General features: G+C 37.0%; 1 protein-coding gene and 1 pseudogene across 1 annotated transcript; one reads left to right on the forward strand and one right to left on the reverse strand.

Moving 5' to 3' along the window:
* Positions 1-273: 273 nt before the first annotated feature.
* LOC116146364 lies at positions 274-17,120 on the reverse strand (annotated as a pseudogene).
* Positions 17,012-19,057, forward strand: LOC116146377 (8-hydroxygeraniol dehydrogenase-like). The gene is made up of 5 exons (XM_031431780.1): positions 17,012-17,310; positions 17,443-17,556; positions 17,845-18,358; positions 18,480-18,633; positions 18,726-19,057. Exons 1-5 carry the CDS (start codon positions 17,213-17,215, stop codon positions 18,932-18,934), a joined length of 1,089 nt encoding a protein of 362 aa, XP_031287640.1. The 5' UTR covers positions 17,012-17,212; the 3' UTR covers positions 18,935-19,057.
* The last annotated feature ends 677 nt before the right edge of the window (positions 19,058-19,734 follow it).

The following is a 19,734-nucleotide window of genomic DNA, read 5'->3' on the forward strand; positions in this document are numbered from 1 at the left end:
ATGGAACAATCACATATGGGGGCTATTATGATCATATGGTCGCCAATCAACGCTACATTGTCTGGTTCCCTGATAACTTGCCACTTGATGCTGGTGCTCACCTACTTTGTGCTGGGATTACAATTTTTAGCCCCTTGAAATATTATGGGTTAACCGAAGTAGGAAAGCACATTGGCGTGGTCAGCCTTGTTGGGCTTGGTCATGTGGCTGTTAAATTTGCCAAGGCTTTTGGAGCTAAAGTGACAGTAATTAGTTATTAATCAACTCTTCAGTTCAGATATATAACCTAAAAGATTGTGCTATTCTCTTAATCTTAAACTTACCCATAAGTAAAGGAAAGATAGACAACTCTAGTGGTTTTGCTGGGACACCAACAATAATAAGCTTTCCATTGGACTTCAATAGACTGAGCAATGGCAAAAGGGGATGGACTGCAGACACCATATCGATAATACCATCCAACGTACACAGAGCAGCCTACAATTTTTTTTTTTTAAGTACTAAAAATCTAAAATTTAATTTGTTTCAAGTACGGGAATGTACCCATGAGAACAAATCATTTCGCATCTTTAAAGTAACCTAAATACCTGCATTTTTACTGATTACTGTCACTTTAGCTCCAAAAGCCTTGGCAAATTTAACAGCCACATGATCAAGCCCACCAAGGCCAACAACGCCTATGTGCTTCCCAGCTTCAGCTAATCCAAAATATTTCAAGGGGCTCTAAACTGTAATTCCAGCACAAAGTAGATGAGCACCAGCATCAAGTGGCAAGTTATCAGGGAACCAGACAATGTAGCGTTGATTGGCGACCATACGATCATAATAGCCCCAATATGTGATTGTTCCATCGATGTCAATGGAGTTGTACGTGAGTATCAATTTTGGGACAGTAATTTTCCAGATCATTTAAACAATTATCGCAGGAGTGACATGAACCAACTAAGCCTCCAACACCAACTTTATCTCCCACTTTAACCTTCGTTACTTTGCCACTTACTTCTGTCACTTCTCCCACGATTTCATGCCTGCAGTACGTTTTAGATAGTTAGGATAATAACGTTGAAGTTGAATTAGGAATGGATAAAGCTGGGGAACACAAATACATTAAATGGATCAAGATAAGACATGACCAACAAAGTTAATCTTTTGATGGCCACATATATAACAAGCAGCTTTTAACTAGAAATAAAGTGGTTCTTTCGTAGTCCAAAGCCATAATAGTATGTCTTCGAAAAATAGAAGAAGGATTATAGTACATACTAGAGCTAGGCATTTGAGATCGGGTCCGAAAACCCCATCCAAAAACCCAGTCCTAGGACCAGTCCTAGTAGGTTTGGTCCCAAAACCGGATCAAGCCTAAGGAGGGGGGCTTGGTCCCTCCACTAGGCCCTCCTCCAAAGCCCGGTCCCAGGCCTGGGTCCAAACCATTTTGGTTTATTTATTTTAGCCCTTGAACAATTATATAAAACCCCTTATAAATTATAAAATAAATGGAAATTGTAGGGGTTAAAATAAAATTTTACAAAATAAAAAAAATTAATAAAAATACTACTCAACTCCTTCTAACTTCAACCAAACTTCAATTAATCAGCATACAACCAAAACCACATCTCATGGCTAATTTCTACTCATCAATAATCATCAAACTCATCAATCACTCATCAATTTTATCAACAATTCTCAAATCGCATATACATGTATGTAAAATCTCTATACACTTGATTTCTCAAATCATAACTTGGGTGAGATTTACTTACCTTTGATATGAGCAATCCAACCCCTTTTAGAATCTTCTTTGATCAAACTCTCTTCTTCTTAAATCCTATGAGCACAAACCATCAAAATTCAACACTTTAAAAATGAAAAATCACTTCTTAGTGCAAGGATCTTACCTAAAGTTGCTTGGGACTGAAAATCCACTCAAAAATACCAAAATCTATGACTTTCTTTTGAAAACGAAGTGAAGAAATTGAGAGGATTTGGAGGAGAAGTGGCGTGAAAATGGGTTGAAGAGTGGCTAGGGTTTCACTCTTCAATCCTTGATATAACATAAAAATATATGTAGTTTCTCATTTTGCCCTTGCACTTTCTTTAAAATTCCATCTATGTCCCTTAGTCAATTACCATAATGCCCTCATTTTTATTGCATTCTCCATGAAATTCTATCTCTTTTCACTCCCCACTTTTTCAACTAATTTTGAGTGAAAAGACCATTTTACCCTTAATGCAAGTTTAAGGCATTTTCTTCACATTTTCTCAAAATAACTTAAGCAAAAATCAACTAAAGGTATAAGTGCATAAATTAAATTACGTACCTCCATGTGGGTGTTACAATTCTCCCCCTCCCGAAATTCAAACAAACAACTCCAGGTAACGGTTCTGCATATCTTGCTCCACCTCCCATGTAGCTTCTTCAACTTTATGATTTCTCCAGAAGACTTTCACTAAAGGGATACTCTTGTTTCGGAGCTCTTTAATCTTTTTGTCCAATATTTGAACTAGACGCTCCTCATACACAAGGTTTTCTTCTAAGTCCACATCTTCTATACTTAATATATGGGAGGGGTCACTTTCCAAAGCATTGAGACATGAAATACATTGTGTACTCTGTCCATGCTGGGTGGTAGAGCCAACCTATAGGCTACCTTTCCCACTCGCTGTAATACTTCAAATAGACCAATGTATCTCGGTGCTAACTTTCCCTTGCTACCGAAACGCATCACCCGTTTGTAGGGGGCAACTCGTAGAAACACTTTATCACCCACTTTGAATTCAACATCTTTCCTCTTCAAATCTGTATAGCTTTTCTGCCTGTCTTGGGCTTATTTCATTCTACTTTTGATTAACTTGACATCTTCTATCATTTTCTAAGTTAGTTTTGGCCCAAGAGCTGTATTCAACTCATCTTTCTCACCTATCTCATCCCAATGTAGTGGAGATCTATAACATCTACCATACAAGGCCTCGTAAAGAGCCATCTTAATTGTAGACTGATAGCTATTATTATAAGCAAACTCGACCAAGGGTAACATCTCATGCCAGGACATTCTGTAATCCATGCAACAAGTCCTCAACATAGCCTCAAGTATCTGATTTGTTCTCTCTGTCTGGCCATCTATTCGAGGATGGTAGACTAAAAGTCAATCTGGTACTCAAGTTCCCCTGTAAACTAGTCCAGAAAGCTGAGACATCTAGAATCTCTATCTGATACATTGTCTTGGGTACACCATGGAGTCTAACTATCTCCTTGACATAGATCTGGGCCAACTGATCTGAGGTAGTGTTCTTCTTTACTGGAAGAAAATGGGTTGACTTGGTCAATCTGTCTATTATCACCCATATAGCATTAAACCCTTTCTGCACTCTAGGGAGACTTGTAATAAAATCCATCGAAATACTCTCCCATTTCCATTCAGGAATACTAAGCGGCTGAAGCAACCCTGAAGACATTTGTGTTCTGCTTTCACTTGTAAACCAGGCACTTAGCTACAAAATCTCCAATATCCTTCTTCATACTTGGCCACCAATAGCCTTTCTTTAAGTCTTGATACATCTTGGTTGCTCCAGGATGAACAGTGTATGGTGTGTCATGAGCCTCCGTAAGAATTCTCTTCTTTAACTCATCATCTTGAGGAATGCACAAACGACTCCTGAAACGGAAGACGCCATCTAACAGATGGAACTCTAGTATCTTACCCTCAAGCACTTGTTGACTTATTTTCTGACACCACTCATCGGCAGCTTGCTTTTCTCTTATTTCTTCCAGTAAAGTAGACTGAACCTCTAACAGGGCAATCCTTCTTGCTATGACCTCAATCTGTTCTTTACACAATTCTTCTATTAATTCTTTCTGCCTTGTGAGTCGAGACAAGTAAGCTTTTCTACTCAAGGCATCGGCTACTACATTGGCTTTCCCCGACTGATACTTAATTTCACAGTCATAATCTTTAACCAGCTCTAACCATCTCCTCTGTCTCATATTCAACTCTTTTTGGGTGAAGAAATACTTCAAGCTTTTATGATCTATATAAATGTTACTCTTTGCTCCATACAAATAATGCCTCCATATTTTCAGTGCAAAAACTACAGCAGCCAACTCTAGATCATGTGTAGGTTATCTCATCTCATACTCTTTTAACTTACGAGAAGCATAGGCTATTACTCTACCCAACTGCATCAATACTGCACCAAGTTCCTGAAATGAGGCATCTGTATAAATGTCATAATCTACACCCTCATATGGTAACACGAGAATAGGAGTTGTGGTCAATCTTCTTTTTAACTCTTGAAAACTTTCTTCATAGTCATTCGACCAAATGAAAAGAGTTCTCTGTTTAGTGATAGCTGTAAGCGGTTTAGCCAACTAAGCAAACCCTGCTACAAACCGCCTATAATAGCCTACTAGCCCAAAGAAACTTCTAACTTCCTTTACTGTCTTCGACTGTTGCCATTCCAGAATTGCTTTTACCTTACTTGGATCCACTAATACACCTTCCTTTGAGACGGTATGGCCCAGAAAGATAACTTGATCTAGCCAAAACTCACACTTAGAAAATTTGGCGAACAGCTTTTTATCTCGCAATCGCTGTAGCACAAATCTTAGGTGTTGTTCATGTTCCTTTTCTGTCTTAGAATAAATCAAGATATCATCAATAAACACCACTATGAATCGATCAAGACAATCCTGAAACACCCTGTTCATTAAATCCATAAAGATTGATGGGGCATTGGTTAATCCAAAAGGCATCACCACAAATTCATAATGTCCATATCTGGTCCAAAAAGCAGTATTGTCAATATCCTACTCTACAACCCTTACTTGGTGATAACCCGACCTCAATTCAATCTTTGAAAACACTAATGCTCCTTTCAATTGATCAAACAAATCATCTATGCGAGGTAACGGGTATTTATTCTTCACTGTCACTTTATTTAAATCCCTATAATCTATACACAACCGTAGAGATTCATCTTGCTTTTTCACGAACGAAATTGGAGCACCTCAGGGAGAATGGCTAGGTCGAATAAAACCCTTGTCTAAGAGTTCCTGAAGCTGCTTTTTTCAATTCCTGAAGCTCGGTTGGGGCCATCCGATAAGGGGCTTTAGAAATTGGTGTAATCCCTGGTGCCAGTTCAATACTAAATTCTACTTCTCTTTCCGGAGGTAAACCTGGCAACTCTTCCAGAAATATATCTAAAAACTCCCGAACTACTGGCACATTCTGAATCTCTGGTTGTGGGACATTGCTACTGTGCACTACATGAGCAATATACCCCGAGCACCCTTTTCTTAACATCTTTCTAGCATTTACACTACTGATTAACATACTAAGCTAGTGACCCTCACCAAAATTAAACTTATCTCCATCATCAAGATTAAATCTTGCTTTCTTTTTTCGACAATCAATCTCTACTCCAAACCTCCCCAGGAAATCCATGCCTAAAATAACATCAAAATCAGGCATATCAAACACTATCAAATCCACTGGCAACTCCCTTCCATGGATCACTACGGACTCCCCTGGAAGCATCTCTTGAGTTACTACACTAACACCATCTGGTAACTCTATCTTAATGGGACAATCCACTCTAATAGGTTTTAAACCTAATCTCTCTAAAATCCCATTTGCAATAAATGAGTGTGTAGCACCAAAATCAATTAATGCATAGAGAGGAACTGAATGAAATAATAACTGACCAGTAACTGCGGATGGGCTAGATTCAGCTTCACTCTGGGCTACTGTAAACACTCGAGCATTGGTACCTCTAGATATCTCCGCTGCAGGTGTAGGAGGGGCTTTACAATCTTTCATCATATGCCTTAGCTGCCGGCATCTACAGCATACATTTCGCCCAAATCTCTAAGACACTCCCTATAATGATTTCTTCCACACTTCTAGCACTGGGGAACTTCACTGGTTCTCGGCTTTTTATTCTGCCAATCCCTCCTGTTCTTCTTGGGTTGAAACTTTTTCTTATTTCTCACCTCTTTATTAGTGGGGGCATCAACTCTATCTCTTTGTGGAGCAGAAGATGGAACATTGGAGGCTACTACTGATGGAGTTGCCGGAGTTAGCTTATTCACAAATATTTCTGCCCGTAAAGCTCATTCCAAAGCTTCACTATATGTTTGAGGGGGATAGGCACCGGCCATTACATCTCGGGCTATTTCTGGTTTCAGCCCATGCACGAACTTATCTCTCCTCAATTCTAGTGTACTCACTACACCTAGCGCAAGGGAATTGTATTTCACTTAATATTCTTTCACTGAATTAGCCCCCTGTTGCAAACTAATAAACTCATGAATCTTCTCATGGACTCGATCAACTATTCTATATTCTACCTCAAACAATCTTCTGAAGTCTCCTTAGGTCATCAAAGTTGTATCATGAGTATCCTCCATCAATTCCCACCATATACGGGCATCACCCCTAAATAAGAAACTGGCATACTGAATCTTCACCAAGTCTATCATAGGGAAAAGTGTCGTCGTACACTCCACTGATCTAAACCACTCATCTGCCACTATTGGGTCAACAGTACCCCTAAATTCTAATGGTTGGTGTTGACTAGGCAACCCATATATCGGCTCAATATGATTCTGCACTACTGGGGGTACCAGCCTCTCTCTCTCTTCTCTAGGGGTCGGTACAATAACCGGGGTCTCAATTCTCTCCGGTATGGAGCCTCCCTGATTTTCTGCCAAGACTTGCTACATAATATTACGAATCCTCGCTTCATCGAGGATAGGGGGAGTAGATTCTGGAGGGTTAGTAGGTTCACCCGTGCTCATTGCCTTCCTACTGCTTCCTTGGGTTCTACGTACATAAACCAACACTTTTAGTCAACTCAATCAACTCATCTACTACAAGTAAGAAAAGAAATAACTTACAACGGTCGGCTACGGAACATCAATGTGGCAGGAGAGGCACACTGTCAAATCCCAAAACATTTGCTTTGATACCAAAAATGTAATACTTTCTTTCTAGCTAGGATACTTGTAAAATAATCAAAAAACTCATTAAAAATATATATAAGAAAGTACACATATAAACGAGTAATAAAGTATGGGCCAATATTTAATTTTTCTTTATATACAAATATACTCAAAATATACTCAAAATAGCAACTTGACAATGTAGCCCAATCCCTTCCACTGCGTGACATTCCGAGTGACTGCAACTCACCTATTACCTGCAAAAACATTTAAAACAACGGAGTGAGCACTAATTGCTCAGTAAGTAAACCCGCTATGCTACCCTTCTCTCTCCGTTGATTAAATCCTGAATTTTCTTTCCTTACAACTCATTTCCCAAGTATTCTTTATTCTTTCTCTGTTCTTCTCTATGTTCTTTCTCTGCTCTTTCTCTATTCTTTCTCATCCTTTCTCTGTTTGCTCACTGTTTTTCTCTCAATTTTCTAATTTTTTCACTACTCACGATAATGAGCATGGTATTGTGCATATTTATGATGCAAATGCACAAATGCATAGATTATGCATTTTCTTTTCTAGTCTTTCTTTCTATTCTTTCTTTTCTTTCTTTCTTTCTTTTCTTTTCTTTCTTTCTTTCTTTCTATTCTTTCTTTTCTTACCGATCGGACTCGGTTGAGGCATGGATTTGGAGCTTTGGCCGTGTGAGTGAATTCTCTAATTCTGGGTACAGTCCTCATCCACACGCACTTCTAACGGACTGTACAATTCTTCTTTCTGAATTCTGAGGCCGCTCACTAAAGGCGGCGTGCATGTGAGACTCTGTCAGACACGGGCTCCCCATCGCAACAACATTCTCTTCTTTTTATCTTTTTACACTTCTTTAACTAAAATTTCATATTTGAATATCTTTAATATTCCCATTTCTTTCTATTTTCTCTTTAACATATTTTAGTGTTTTTTCATGCTCTTATGAAGATGTATGCATGTATGCAAATGTTTAAATGCAAGGATGCCATTTAGCATAAAAAAAAAAGTTTCTCTCTACCATCTACAAACTCATATCAATTCATAAATGAATAAAACTCATGCATACACTTCTCTTAGACATTTCATCAAACATATTGCATGCATAATCAAACTCTAATTTGACTACAATTCTATCTCTTTCTCAAGCCACTAATATTTGGAGTAAAACCCCCATAAACAATTACTAAACCTGTCCAAAACAACACACTCCCAAAAATTCTACTCAACTGTTTCTCACTTCAACCAAACTTCAATTAATCATCATACAACCAAAACCACTTCTCATGGCTAAATTCTACTCATCAATAATCATCAAACTCATCAATCATTCATCAATTTTATCAACAATTTTCAAATCATAAGCATATACATGTATGTAAAATCTCTACACTCTTGATTTCTCAAATCATAACTTGGGTGGGATTTACTTACCTTTGATATGAGCAATCCAACCCCTTTTAGAATCTTCTTTGATCAAACTCTCTTCTTCTTAAATCCTATGAGCACAAACCATCAAAATTCAACACTTTAAAAATAAAAAATCACTTCTTAGTGCAAAGATCTTACCAAAGTTGCTTGGGATTGAAAATCCACTCAAAAATACCCAAAATCTATGACTTTCTTTTGAAAACGAAGTGAAGAAATTGAGAGGATTTGGAGGAGAAGTGGCGTGAAAATGGGTTGAAGAGTGGCTAGGGTTTCACTCTTCAATCTTTGATATAAATAAAATATTTATATAGTTTCCCATTTTGCCCTTGCACTTTCTTTAAAATTTCATCTATGCCCCTTAGTCAATTACCATAATGCCCTCATTTTTATATTTATAATTTATTCATATTATTATTTATTTATTTATATTATTCAATTTTTTCTATTTTTAAATATCATCTCTTATTCATATTATTATTTATTTATTTATTTCATTTTAATTATTTATTATTTTATCATAAATTCATAATGAATTCCCGAAATGATGCATTCGAAGGATCATCCCCAAATGAGTTTTACATTCCATCCACCGAAGAAATGGAAGGGTTCAATCCATTTTCACCCTTTCCTCTAGAGACAGCAACTGCAATTCAACAACCACATTCGGCCGGGACGAGGTGCAGTCAAACACAAGCGAGTTGCGACTCAATAGGCACGAGCATGGCCCAACCCCCCGACCATCAAAAAGGGTCGTGTCCGTGTTAGAGTCATGAAAGTGACTCTATTTTGGTGATAAAAATACCCCATGTGTGATTAAATTGAAGTATATTGAGACAATTAAAGAATTTATGAATTTATTCACGAAAATCGCTTCCTAATATTTTTCTTATGAATTTAACGTGTTTGAAATGATTTTGGAAAGTATATGAGTTGATATTAGGTTGTGGTGTATGGATTAAGGGTGATTTTGTCTCATTCATGTTGTTTAGGGGGTAAAATGCCATGTTTCAAGGGGCTGATTTTGTTATGCTTTAATATGCAGGGACCAAATGAATATTTGCCGCAATGGGTATAAATTTCCAGGTGACCATCATGAAAAGAGGCGTGCAAACCCAAACCCAAAAACCCTAGCCTCCCATCGGAATTTGGTCGCCGGCCGGCGACGTTTCATCTTCCAGGCCGGCGACCCTTCACCTTCCGCTGGCGAGCCTCCACTGCAAGCCACCACCGCGAACCAAGGGCTGTCACGACGTTTTGTCTTCCAACCACTGCGACGTTTCATCTTCCCAGCCAGATTTTGCCATTTTCCGGTGACGTCTCAGCTCCCCAAGGGTCGATCTCCCTTCCCCACGGCCAGATCTACACTTCTCTAGCTTCAGCCACTGCAAAAATCGTCGAAATCCGCGATTTTGCCGCTGCACCTTTTCATCTTCTAGGCCAGATCCTGCTCATTTCCGGCGACTTCTCACCTCCCCAGGACCTGATCTGAACTCCCCATCACCAAAGCTTTCCATCGGTACCTTCGGATCCCATTTCTGCCACCGTTTTCCGGAAGACCCATCGAAAAATTAACGTTTTCCAGCGAAGTGCGGCTGTTCGTATTCCGGGCTGTCCGTTAGTCGTTTTCGCCCCTTCTTAACATCATATCGCTGTCGGTTACCTCCTCTCCGCCATGGTCAGCTCCGTTTCCACGTTTCGGCCTCCATCATCACCACCATGAGTGGTTAAGCTCCCGGTTGTCTGTTACGGCATAGGCAAGATCGGGATTGACTCCACGACTCTCCTCATCAGCTCTCGACTAGTTGGATGAGCCCGATTATAGGACATTTGGTAGTATTGTGCTTCGGATTATATTTGTTTTCGTTTCATGATTGATTTCGATACTTTAATATGATTTGAGCATAATTTGTGATGAATGTTGTGTCCATTATGATTTAATGTTTTCATAGAACTTGCTGAATGATAAACGTTGGTTTGGAATAATTAAATGATGAACATTGCTTTTCATTACTTCGCATCAATTGTAATTGAGTTGTGTTCGGATTTAATTTAATTTCTACTATTGTTGCGTTTATTGTGAAGTTAGTTGATTGGATATTACTGTTGACAAATTGTATTTGTTAATCACGTACCAACTAGTGGTATTGTCTTGTAGCGTTTATCGACATTCAATGATAGTCTTTAACCAATCGAACTTGAGTGATCGGGTGACACAGGATAGATTATACCCAGAGTGTCGGGAAGCCATTTCATTGATTTACCTTGCCTTGTAGGTTTAGGGGATCGTAGAGGGTGGAGGAGAATTGTGTGAGTCGGTCTCGTGTCGAACCAAAACCGTAACGGCAACATTTTTATTATAAAGTCTTTATTTGTTTTAATTTCACTATTTCATTATTTGCATTTAGTCTATTTAGTTTCATTAATCCATTGCCAATTTCATTTCCGCTGCTTAAAATACATTAGGTTGTTAGTCTTGCTCCCTGTGGATTCGATCCTGCTACCGCTACTACGGTATTTAGGTTTAATTTTTAAACCGTGACGATCGGTCTAATAGTACGATGTATAGCGACACTGCACCAAATCAAAATGGCCAAAGACAAATGGGGAGGGGGAAGAATCGTGTAGGGTATGTAATTTCTGTGGAACCATTATTGGCGTTGAGAAGGGAATTCGACGAGGTGACATGTAAACCCTGTGTTATTATTCTGATAACCTAAGGTATAATTTTACCTTTTCATGTAATTTTTTTTTTTTTTGAATGGAAGGGTAAAATGGTCAATTTGCATGCATTTTGAGATGTGGCCATTATAAAGTGTAAGGGATGATTTCATTTAAGAGAAATGAGGGTAGAATGGTCATAAAGTTGATTGATATGGTTAAATGGCGTAAACGGTAACCAAGGGTATAATGGTCTTTTCCTACAAATCCATAAGAATTAAGTATCCATAAAAGTGCACCAAGGGTAAATTAGTCATTTACCTAATGAGATTGGTTAATTACCACGTGTTTAAAAGAAGTCAAATGGCGTTAAATGAGTGCTAATTATTATGTTGTGGTGGAAATGACCAAAATGCCCTTATATGAAAAATTTATGCCAAATGACCCTTATATCTAACTTTTATTGACCAATCATAATAGAGTAGTAATGAAATAAATATCTACAAGGTTTTAAGAAAGAGAAGTCAGCCTTGTACACCCCAAATGCATCATCTTCTTCTTCATCTCTCAAATTCACCATAAAAACCACAAATCCAAGCATTTTCTTCTCAAATTTTCATAGGATTTCAAATTAAATTTCAAAGGAGATTACCATCTACACTTTAAGAACTTCAATTTCAGGGTTTAAGGTGAGCTTCAAAACCCTAGTTGTTCTGATTTTTAGCTAAAAGAGAAATTCATAAGGGTTATGTGTGTAAGGTCGAAAGGGTGAACCTTTGGAGCTTAGGAGGAATGTCTTTATGCTTTGAATACTAAGGTAAGGAAAAAATCTCCCTTATGACTACAATTTATAACACCTAGGATCGATGAAACTTACATTTATTTATGTTAATTTGAGTGTGATGTCATGTTTTGGTTATGGATTGTGTAAATGGGTGTGTTGATTGATGTATGTGTGCATATGGAGGATGATTATGCCAATTAAGAGATTTGTAGTTGGACGATATTTTGGCACTTTTTGCTTCTGTAAAAAGGGAGGTTTTTATGGCCTTTTATACTTATAATGATATGGCAAATACTATGAATGTGCAAATGAAGGTGACATGGTTAAAAATGAATTAAATTTGGATTTGGCTTTTTAAGACTTATATTGTACGTGCTTCACTGAATCAATCATAACTGAAGTTATAAAAGTCTGATTGAGTTGATTATTAAAGTATTAAAAATTTAAGAAATAGACCTAAAACTTTTGTGTTTTAGCCAAAAATTAATTCGAATTGGAAGATGAGGAAAAAATTGATTGAATAGTGATGAACTGTATGGCATCCACCTCCTAAATAAAATTCCCAACTTTTTTTATAAATTCTAATAATCCACTGAGTAATCTTACTGTTTAAATTCCTTATGTAGTATGAGAAATTGAATGACTTGAATTAATGAATTTAGTAGGAGAATATTCATGTCATGGAGTTTTGTTAAATTGATTGATGAGTTGTGCAATTGGTCAAGGTTCAATGTTAAATGAATGAATAGTATGATTGCGCATGGGAGATGTTATCCCATATGTTTGCATTCATAATGGTAATGCATATAGCTTATTTAGTTGACTTATGAAAACATTTATGAAATGTTAAAGAATGAATTCCATGAGTCTCTTGAGGTATAAACCAAGATTAGAGGAATGGAATCTTTGTGGGAACCATGAGTCCTTTGAGGTGACGACCAAGAACAAGGTAATGGTTCAAATGAATCTGATCGGATAATAAAAACTAATGAAAACATCAAGCACAAAGACAAAAGAAATAGGCAAGCCATGTTTATGAATATTGCAAAGTCATATATGTTCTATGTTATATTATGCATGGTTATGTTATGACTTATGTTTATGTATGGTTATGTTATGACTTATGTTTATGAGAAAAGTCCAAAGTGTATGATATGTTTTATAAACTTGTTAATGTCAATGAATGACAGCCATGTCTTGGAGGTAGGTAAGGTCCTAAGTAATATACTTGTATAATGAATTTGAATAGTTTATAAATGGCCATATTCCCTTACTGAGCGATTACCACTCACCCCACGAAATGTTTTAAAATGTTTTGCATGTAAGGATTAAGGCATGAAGTTGGGAGAGGATTTCGAGGGACGCTATGAGCATGAAGAGATGTTTTAATGATGACTATTGAATGGTTTTGCTAGTATTTAGTGTAGTAATTATGTTCATATTTCATAATGCAATAAATATATCCACATTCTATAATGGAGTAAATATGTTTGTGTTAATAAAGGAAAACAAATTGCTAGTAAATTTTGTAAAAGTGTGTATGTTCTAGTAATTATTACTATGGATTTCATAATTTACTCCAAGAAAGGAAACTATATTATTTGACTTGTACAATAAACTTATTATAGTTTAGAAATTAAAAAGAAAAAATGTTTTTAAACTACAAGTTTATTCTTTAAATAGGATTTTAAAATAAACTTCTTTCCTAGACGTGCGTTTTCTAGGTTCTCAATGACCTAGGAATACTTGAGAAATACACCGCTAGGGAGGGGTTTTACACGACGACACTTGGAGAAGAAGCACCCTCAAATAATGCAGTTGTCTGATACATCTTCAATCGGATCAGGTAGGCAAATTCAAACTCAACTTAATTTTAATCTGCAATCCTCAACTCTCTCAACATAGCAATACAATGCACATGTTGCACAAGAGGAAATAGCAAGATTCATAGTTGTTACAGACTCTCCTTATTTGAAAATTCTTATTTTATTCACATGATTAAAACTGCATTTTGTCCAGCATATACCCCTGTTAGTAGAAGTACAAGTAGAAGAGATATACTAAAACTTTATAACAAAATAAATAATAAACTTAAAAATGAATTTCAAAATTTTGGGAATATATTTATTGCACTTACATCAGACATATGGACTTGTAGATCAAAAACAGATTTTTTAACTATCACAATACATTTCTTAGATCATAGTTGCGGTTTACATTAAAAATTGATGGGTTTTAAACCATTATATGAAAAACATAGTGCTGACACTATTTATTGTACAATTCTTGAAGTTTTGCAAGACTATGTATTAACTGATAGAGTTGTAGCGCTGACGCTTGATAATGCAGCTACTAACACCGCGACAATCTCTTTATTTGAAAAGAGATTGGATCCGCGTGGTGAAGGCAAATTTTTTCACCAGAGATGTGCTTGCCACATGATCAATTTGATTGTTAAAGTAGGTTTAGATGCTATACATTCGAAGATGGAGAGGGTGCGCGTGGCTATTGGATTTGTCGTCGACGAAAGCAATAAAAGATGGCAAGAGTACGTCAAATATTGTAGGCAAGAGGACCCACCAGTTCGACTTTTGAGGTTATTTACGAACATGTCTATCCGTTGAAACTCCACCTACTTGATGTTCGAAAAAGCTTTGCCAATCACAAGACAAATTACAGATTTCGTCAATCAAAAGAACCATCCAGAGGAAGTTGTCAACTATGATGATTGGGCGGTTTGTGAACTTTTTTATTCATTTCTTAAAAAAAATTATGATTCCACTAATACATTAAGTGGTATATATTATCCGACTACTAATTTAGCGTTAGATACTTTACTTCAAATTTCTAAAACTTTTACTAAATATAGATATAATGACGTTTTAATAGAAATTGTTTTAAAGATGGAAGAAAAATATGAGAAATATTGGTTAGATATTCCATTCTTATATGGATTAGGCCTTGTTGTAGATCCTAGGTTTAAATTACACGTAGTTAACTGTATAATTACTGAGATAGGCCAGCATTTAGGACATGATTATACGTCTTATTTGACTGAGTTTAAGCAAAAATTGGAAAGTCTTTTTTCTTTATATCAGAACAGGTACAATAGAAGTGGGAGTGGAACGTCCAGAAGAGACGATCAGCACCCTGATGAAAACCTCCATCAAGGATCGAGCATGTGGACATATATGGAACATGGCGAAAGTAGTAGCTCCAACTCGTATATACATGGACCAAATGAGCTGAATCGCTACCTACAAATGGACCTGTCCTACATGATGAAGAAGGAGAAGCGTGAGATGGATTTGCTTCAATGGTGGAACCAACATCAAAGCCAATTCCCCATTGTAGCCCAAATGGCACGTGATATTTTATCTGTGCCAGTTTCTACAATTGCATCCAAGTCAGCATTTTCAACAAATAGTCGGATTGTTGAAGATAGAAGATGCTCTTTAACTGATGAGATGATTGAAGTGATAACGTGTTTACGGGATTGGACTCATGCAGAGAGAAGACTACAACAGCACCCTAAAGATCCTGAACTACTCGAACTCTTTAGGAACACAGATTTTAATGATTTAAATATTGTTGACGATGAAGATGAATAATTTAATATAAAAAAATTATTTAATTGTTTATTTGTGAAGCGTGAATGTGTGATTGTGTGAATATTACATTTATGTTGAAATTAACCATTAATTTATTTTTTATTTTTTTAAATTAATTAAACTTTTAAAAAATTACTAATTTACCCCTAAAAATTACTAAACCTACCAACAAAATTTCATTTTGCCCCTAAAATATAAAAAAAAAAAGATAGGGGGAAAATAAAATTTTGTAGGCCCATAAGATCGGTCCGGATCCTGAAATTGCTCATGGGCCTAGGACCAGTCCCTGGGCCATGAGCGACTGGTCCCAAACGGGCCCGCTTGGTACTGGTCCTTGACCGGCTCTAATACATACCCAAGAAGCAAAGGGTAGGTAGAGAAGCCCCATTCATTTTTTATACTGTGAAGATCAGAGTGGTAGGCATGGCAATGTTCCCCGGGATTTCGGGGACCCGTCTCATCCCGCTCCATATGGGGCGGGGAAGCCCCTGTATTTTTGGGGATAGGGGCAGGGGTGGGGGTGTTTTAATCCCCATCCTCGGGGATGGGGCGGGGGTGGGTGATGCCTTTCCCCTGCCTCGCCCCGTATATAATATATAAAATTAAAAAATATATATATATATATATACTTTTCACTAATACTCCTATATTTCACCTAATTACACATTTATCCTACCTATATAAACCCATATTTTCCCAATTTCCCTCACCCTAAACAATTGAACAAGAACAAACCTTGACCCATATTTATGTATAATTAATTATGTTTAAACGATTAATTTAAGTGTTTGTCATGTGGACGAGAATTAACTATTATGTTTAGTAATATTCAAATTAATTTATGTTTATATAAAATTAACGAGACGGGGACGGGCCTCCAACATTCCCCTTTAGGACGGGGAAGGGGAATTCTGGTCATCCCCGTAAAGGGGATGGAGCGGGGGTGGGGAGTGATTTTGAGGGCAGGGATAGCTATGGTGAATGAGATCCCCGCCTCGCCCCTCCCCATTGCCATGCCTACAGAGTGGCATATCCCACAATATAACACCTTAAACCTCACGTCACGTGTTTCCCTGCATATGTTAATTAATTGTTATGATGTCTTTTCTTTTGCTAAAAGTTTGTGAAACTCAAATGTAATATTGAAATTGAATTACCTCCTGGAGAATTTGAAGGGAGAGAGATGACCTGAAGAGTCAGTGGCTGCCCACCCAAAAGCCTTTACAGGGTGTTGATCTTCGGTGACTACGCCATTTGATAGCAGGAGGAAAAAATGTGGCGGTGTAGTGCTGAAAAGTAACAATAATAAGAGAGAAGGAAGTGAAATAGTGAAGTAGTCTTAAGGTAATTTATATAGGGAGGCGAATATCAATAATAATAGGAGTGAGGTGACGTGAGGTATCTGTTACGGGAAAAGTTCTATAACCCCTTAGTATAAATATATTTTCCTTCATGATAATTTTTTAAAGGTGTTAAGTCTAAATGACTTTTTCTTTAAACCTCAGAGAAAATAACCACGTGTATAATGTCCGCTTAGCTTGGTCAATGAAGAAAATTAAATGCCATTGACTTAACTATATTAGCTCATTCGGTCACCAAGTATGTCACCCCACCGTAATATATTACCTCACCAACACTACTATAAATATTTCTCACTCACAAATTACCTCACCATCAATCCTAAAGCTTGTGACTACATTTCACTACCTTCTCTCTTATAATTCTTCATTTTAAGCACTAGGCTACCACATTTTTTCCTCCCAAAAAATGGCCAAGTCACCGGAAGAACAACACCCTGTAAAGGCTTTTGGGTGGGCAGCCACTGACCCTTCTGGTCATCTCTCCCCCTTCAAATTCTCCAGGAGGTAATCAATAATTAAACAACACTATATGTATTTTTGTTTTTAATATTGCATTGAGTTTCAGCAACTTTTTAGCGTTAATCAGATCACAAAGCTCTAAAAGGAAAAACATCATAACAATAAATAAATTTGCAGGGAAACAGGTGATGAGGACGTGAGATTTAAGGTGTTATATTGCGGGATGTGCCACTCTGATCTTCACAGTATCAAAAATGAATGGGGCAACTCTATCTACCCTATGGTTCCTGGGTATGTATCCTCCTTTCTCATTTTTCCTAACATTTAATATGATCTTCTTCTATTTTTGCACAAAACGAGCAATTGGTGAAATACTATTATGGCTTAGGACAAGAAAAGAGCCACTTTATTTCTAGTCGAAAGATGCTTGTTACATATGTGGCCATCAAAAGATTAACTTCATTGGTTGTCTCTTATCTTGATCCTTTTTAATGTATTCCCTAGTTCAATCCATTCCATACACGTTAAATTGGATTCCTAATTCAACTTAACCCTAACCATAAAAAACATGATTTGCAGGCATGAAATCGTAGGAGAAGTGACAGAAGTGGGTGGCAAAGTAACGAAGGTTAAAGTTGGAGATAAAGTTGGTGTTGGATGCTTGGTTGGTGCATGCCACTCCTGTGATAACTGTGTAAATGATCTTGAAAATTACTGTCCCAAATGGACACTCACTTACAACTCCATTAACACTGATGGAACAATCACATATGGAGGCTATTCCGATCATATGGTCGCCAATCAACGCTACATTGTTCGGTTCCCTGATAACATGCCACTTGATGCTGGTGCTCCTCTTCTCTGTGCCGGGATTACAGTTTATAGCCCCTTGAAATATTATGGATTAGCCAAAGCAGGAAAGCACATTGGCGTGGTCGGCCTTGGTGGGCTTGGTCATGTGGCTGTTAAATTTGCCAAGGCTTTTGGAGCTAAAGTGACAGTAATTAGTACCTCCCCAAGTAAGATGAAAGAAGCTTTTGAACATCTTGGTGCTGATTCATTTTTGGCTAGCCGTGTGCCTGAACAAATGCAGGTAATTAGGTACTTTAAAGATGCGAAATGATTGGTTCACATGGGTACATTCCCGTACTTGAAACAAATTAAATTTTAGATTTTTAGTATTTTTTTTAAATAAATAAATAAAAAAATTGTAGGCTGCCATGGGTACATTGGATGGTCTTATCGATACGGTGTCTGCAGTCCATCCACTTTTGCCATTGCTCAGTCTATTGAAGTCCAATGGAAAGCTTATTATGGTTGGTGCCCCAGAAAAACCACTAGAGTTGCCTATCTTTCCTTTACTTATGGGTAAGTTTAAGATTAAGAGTATAGCACAATCTTTTAGGTTATATTATCTGAAACTGCACTGCAGAGTTGATTAATAACTAATGTGACGACAGGAAGGAAGACCGTGGCTGGGAGTATAATTGGAGGAATGAAAGAGACGCAAGAGATGGTTGATTTTGCAGCAAAACACAACATAACAGCTGATATTGAAGTTATTTCAATGGATTATGTGAACACTGCTATGGAGAGACTTGGTAAGGCTGATGTTAGATACCGATTTGTCATTGATATTGGGAACACCTTGGCAGCTACCAAGCCTTGATGACTAGATTGGCGTATTTCTAAGTTTTTTCACATTGCTTTGAATTTTTTTGAGTGCTAAAATGCACCAAGTTTCCGCAAAAATTTATGTTATAGAATATCACTACATGGCATCATGTATTACAACATATTCTAAGTTGCCAATAAAAGTATAAAACAATAACAGATGTTTTTTATTCTTTGTTCAGTCACTTTAACACAATGTTATAAAATCCACTCATTTGTATCACACACATTTTCACGAACAAAAAATTATATTTAAGTTCTATATCAAACATGTCAATAGATTTTCCTCCATATAATTTACAAACTCTAATTAAGTGAAGAATACACTAATGTTCTAACGTAATTAACTGTTCTGAGGGTTTGTATTATCCACCACCCCTAAGAGATCAGCACACCCAAGGTTTGGAAAATGATTGAGAGCAAAAATACACTTACAACTCTTTAATACAACAATGATATGACAGATTGAAATTAATCAATTAGCAGTAGGTATTGTCTGCCAAAATACAAATTGAAAAATCGAGAGTTAACACCTCAAAATTGTATAAAAAAGTTGTATGAAAAAATTATAAGTATAATTTTATCGAAGGATTAAATAACCCCTTGACATTAAAACAACGTTTAAAAAAGTCAATTGAAGTCAGATAAAACAATGGTAATTTAGTCATTTACCAAAGCAAATGTCAAATGCCCTAAATCAATGGGCACTTTGGTCTGCTTGCAAAATTAAAAAAAAACAAAAAGTTTTCCTCTCTTCCATCTCTCTATTCAATTCAACCTTGGCAGTCTCAGTAA

This window comes from Pistacia vera, unplaced genomic scaffold (genome assembly GCF_008641045.1).
Source record: "Pistacia vera cultivar Batoury unplaced genomic scaffold, PisVer_v2 Contig477, whole genome shotgun sequence".
Classification (NCBI taxonomy): domain Eukaryota; kingdom Viridiplantae; phylum Streptophyta; class Magnoliopsida; order Sapindales; family Anacardiaceae; genus Pistacia; species Pistacia vera.

Bases quoted from the DNA above. Each gene is read 5' to 3' on its own strand.
- LOC116146377 (XM_031431780.1), top strand. From the start codon at position 17,213: ATGGCCAAGTCACCGGAAGAACAACACCCTGTAAAGGCTTTTGGGTGG. The intron at 17,311-17,442 runs GTAATCAATAAT...ATAAATTTGCAG, and splicing joins CCCTTCAAATTCTCCAGGAG to GGAAACAGGTGATGAGGACG. The intron at 18,634-18,725 runs GTAAGTTTAAGA...ATGTGACGACAG, and splicing joins TATCTTTCCTTTACTTATGG to GAAGGAAGACCGTGGCTGGG.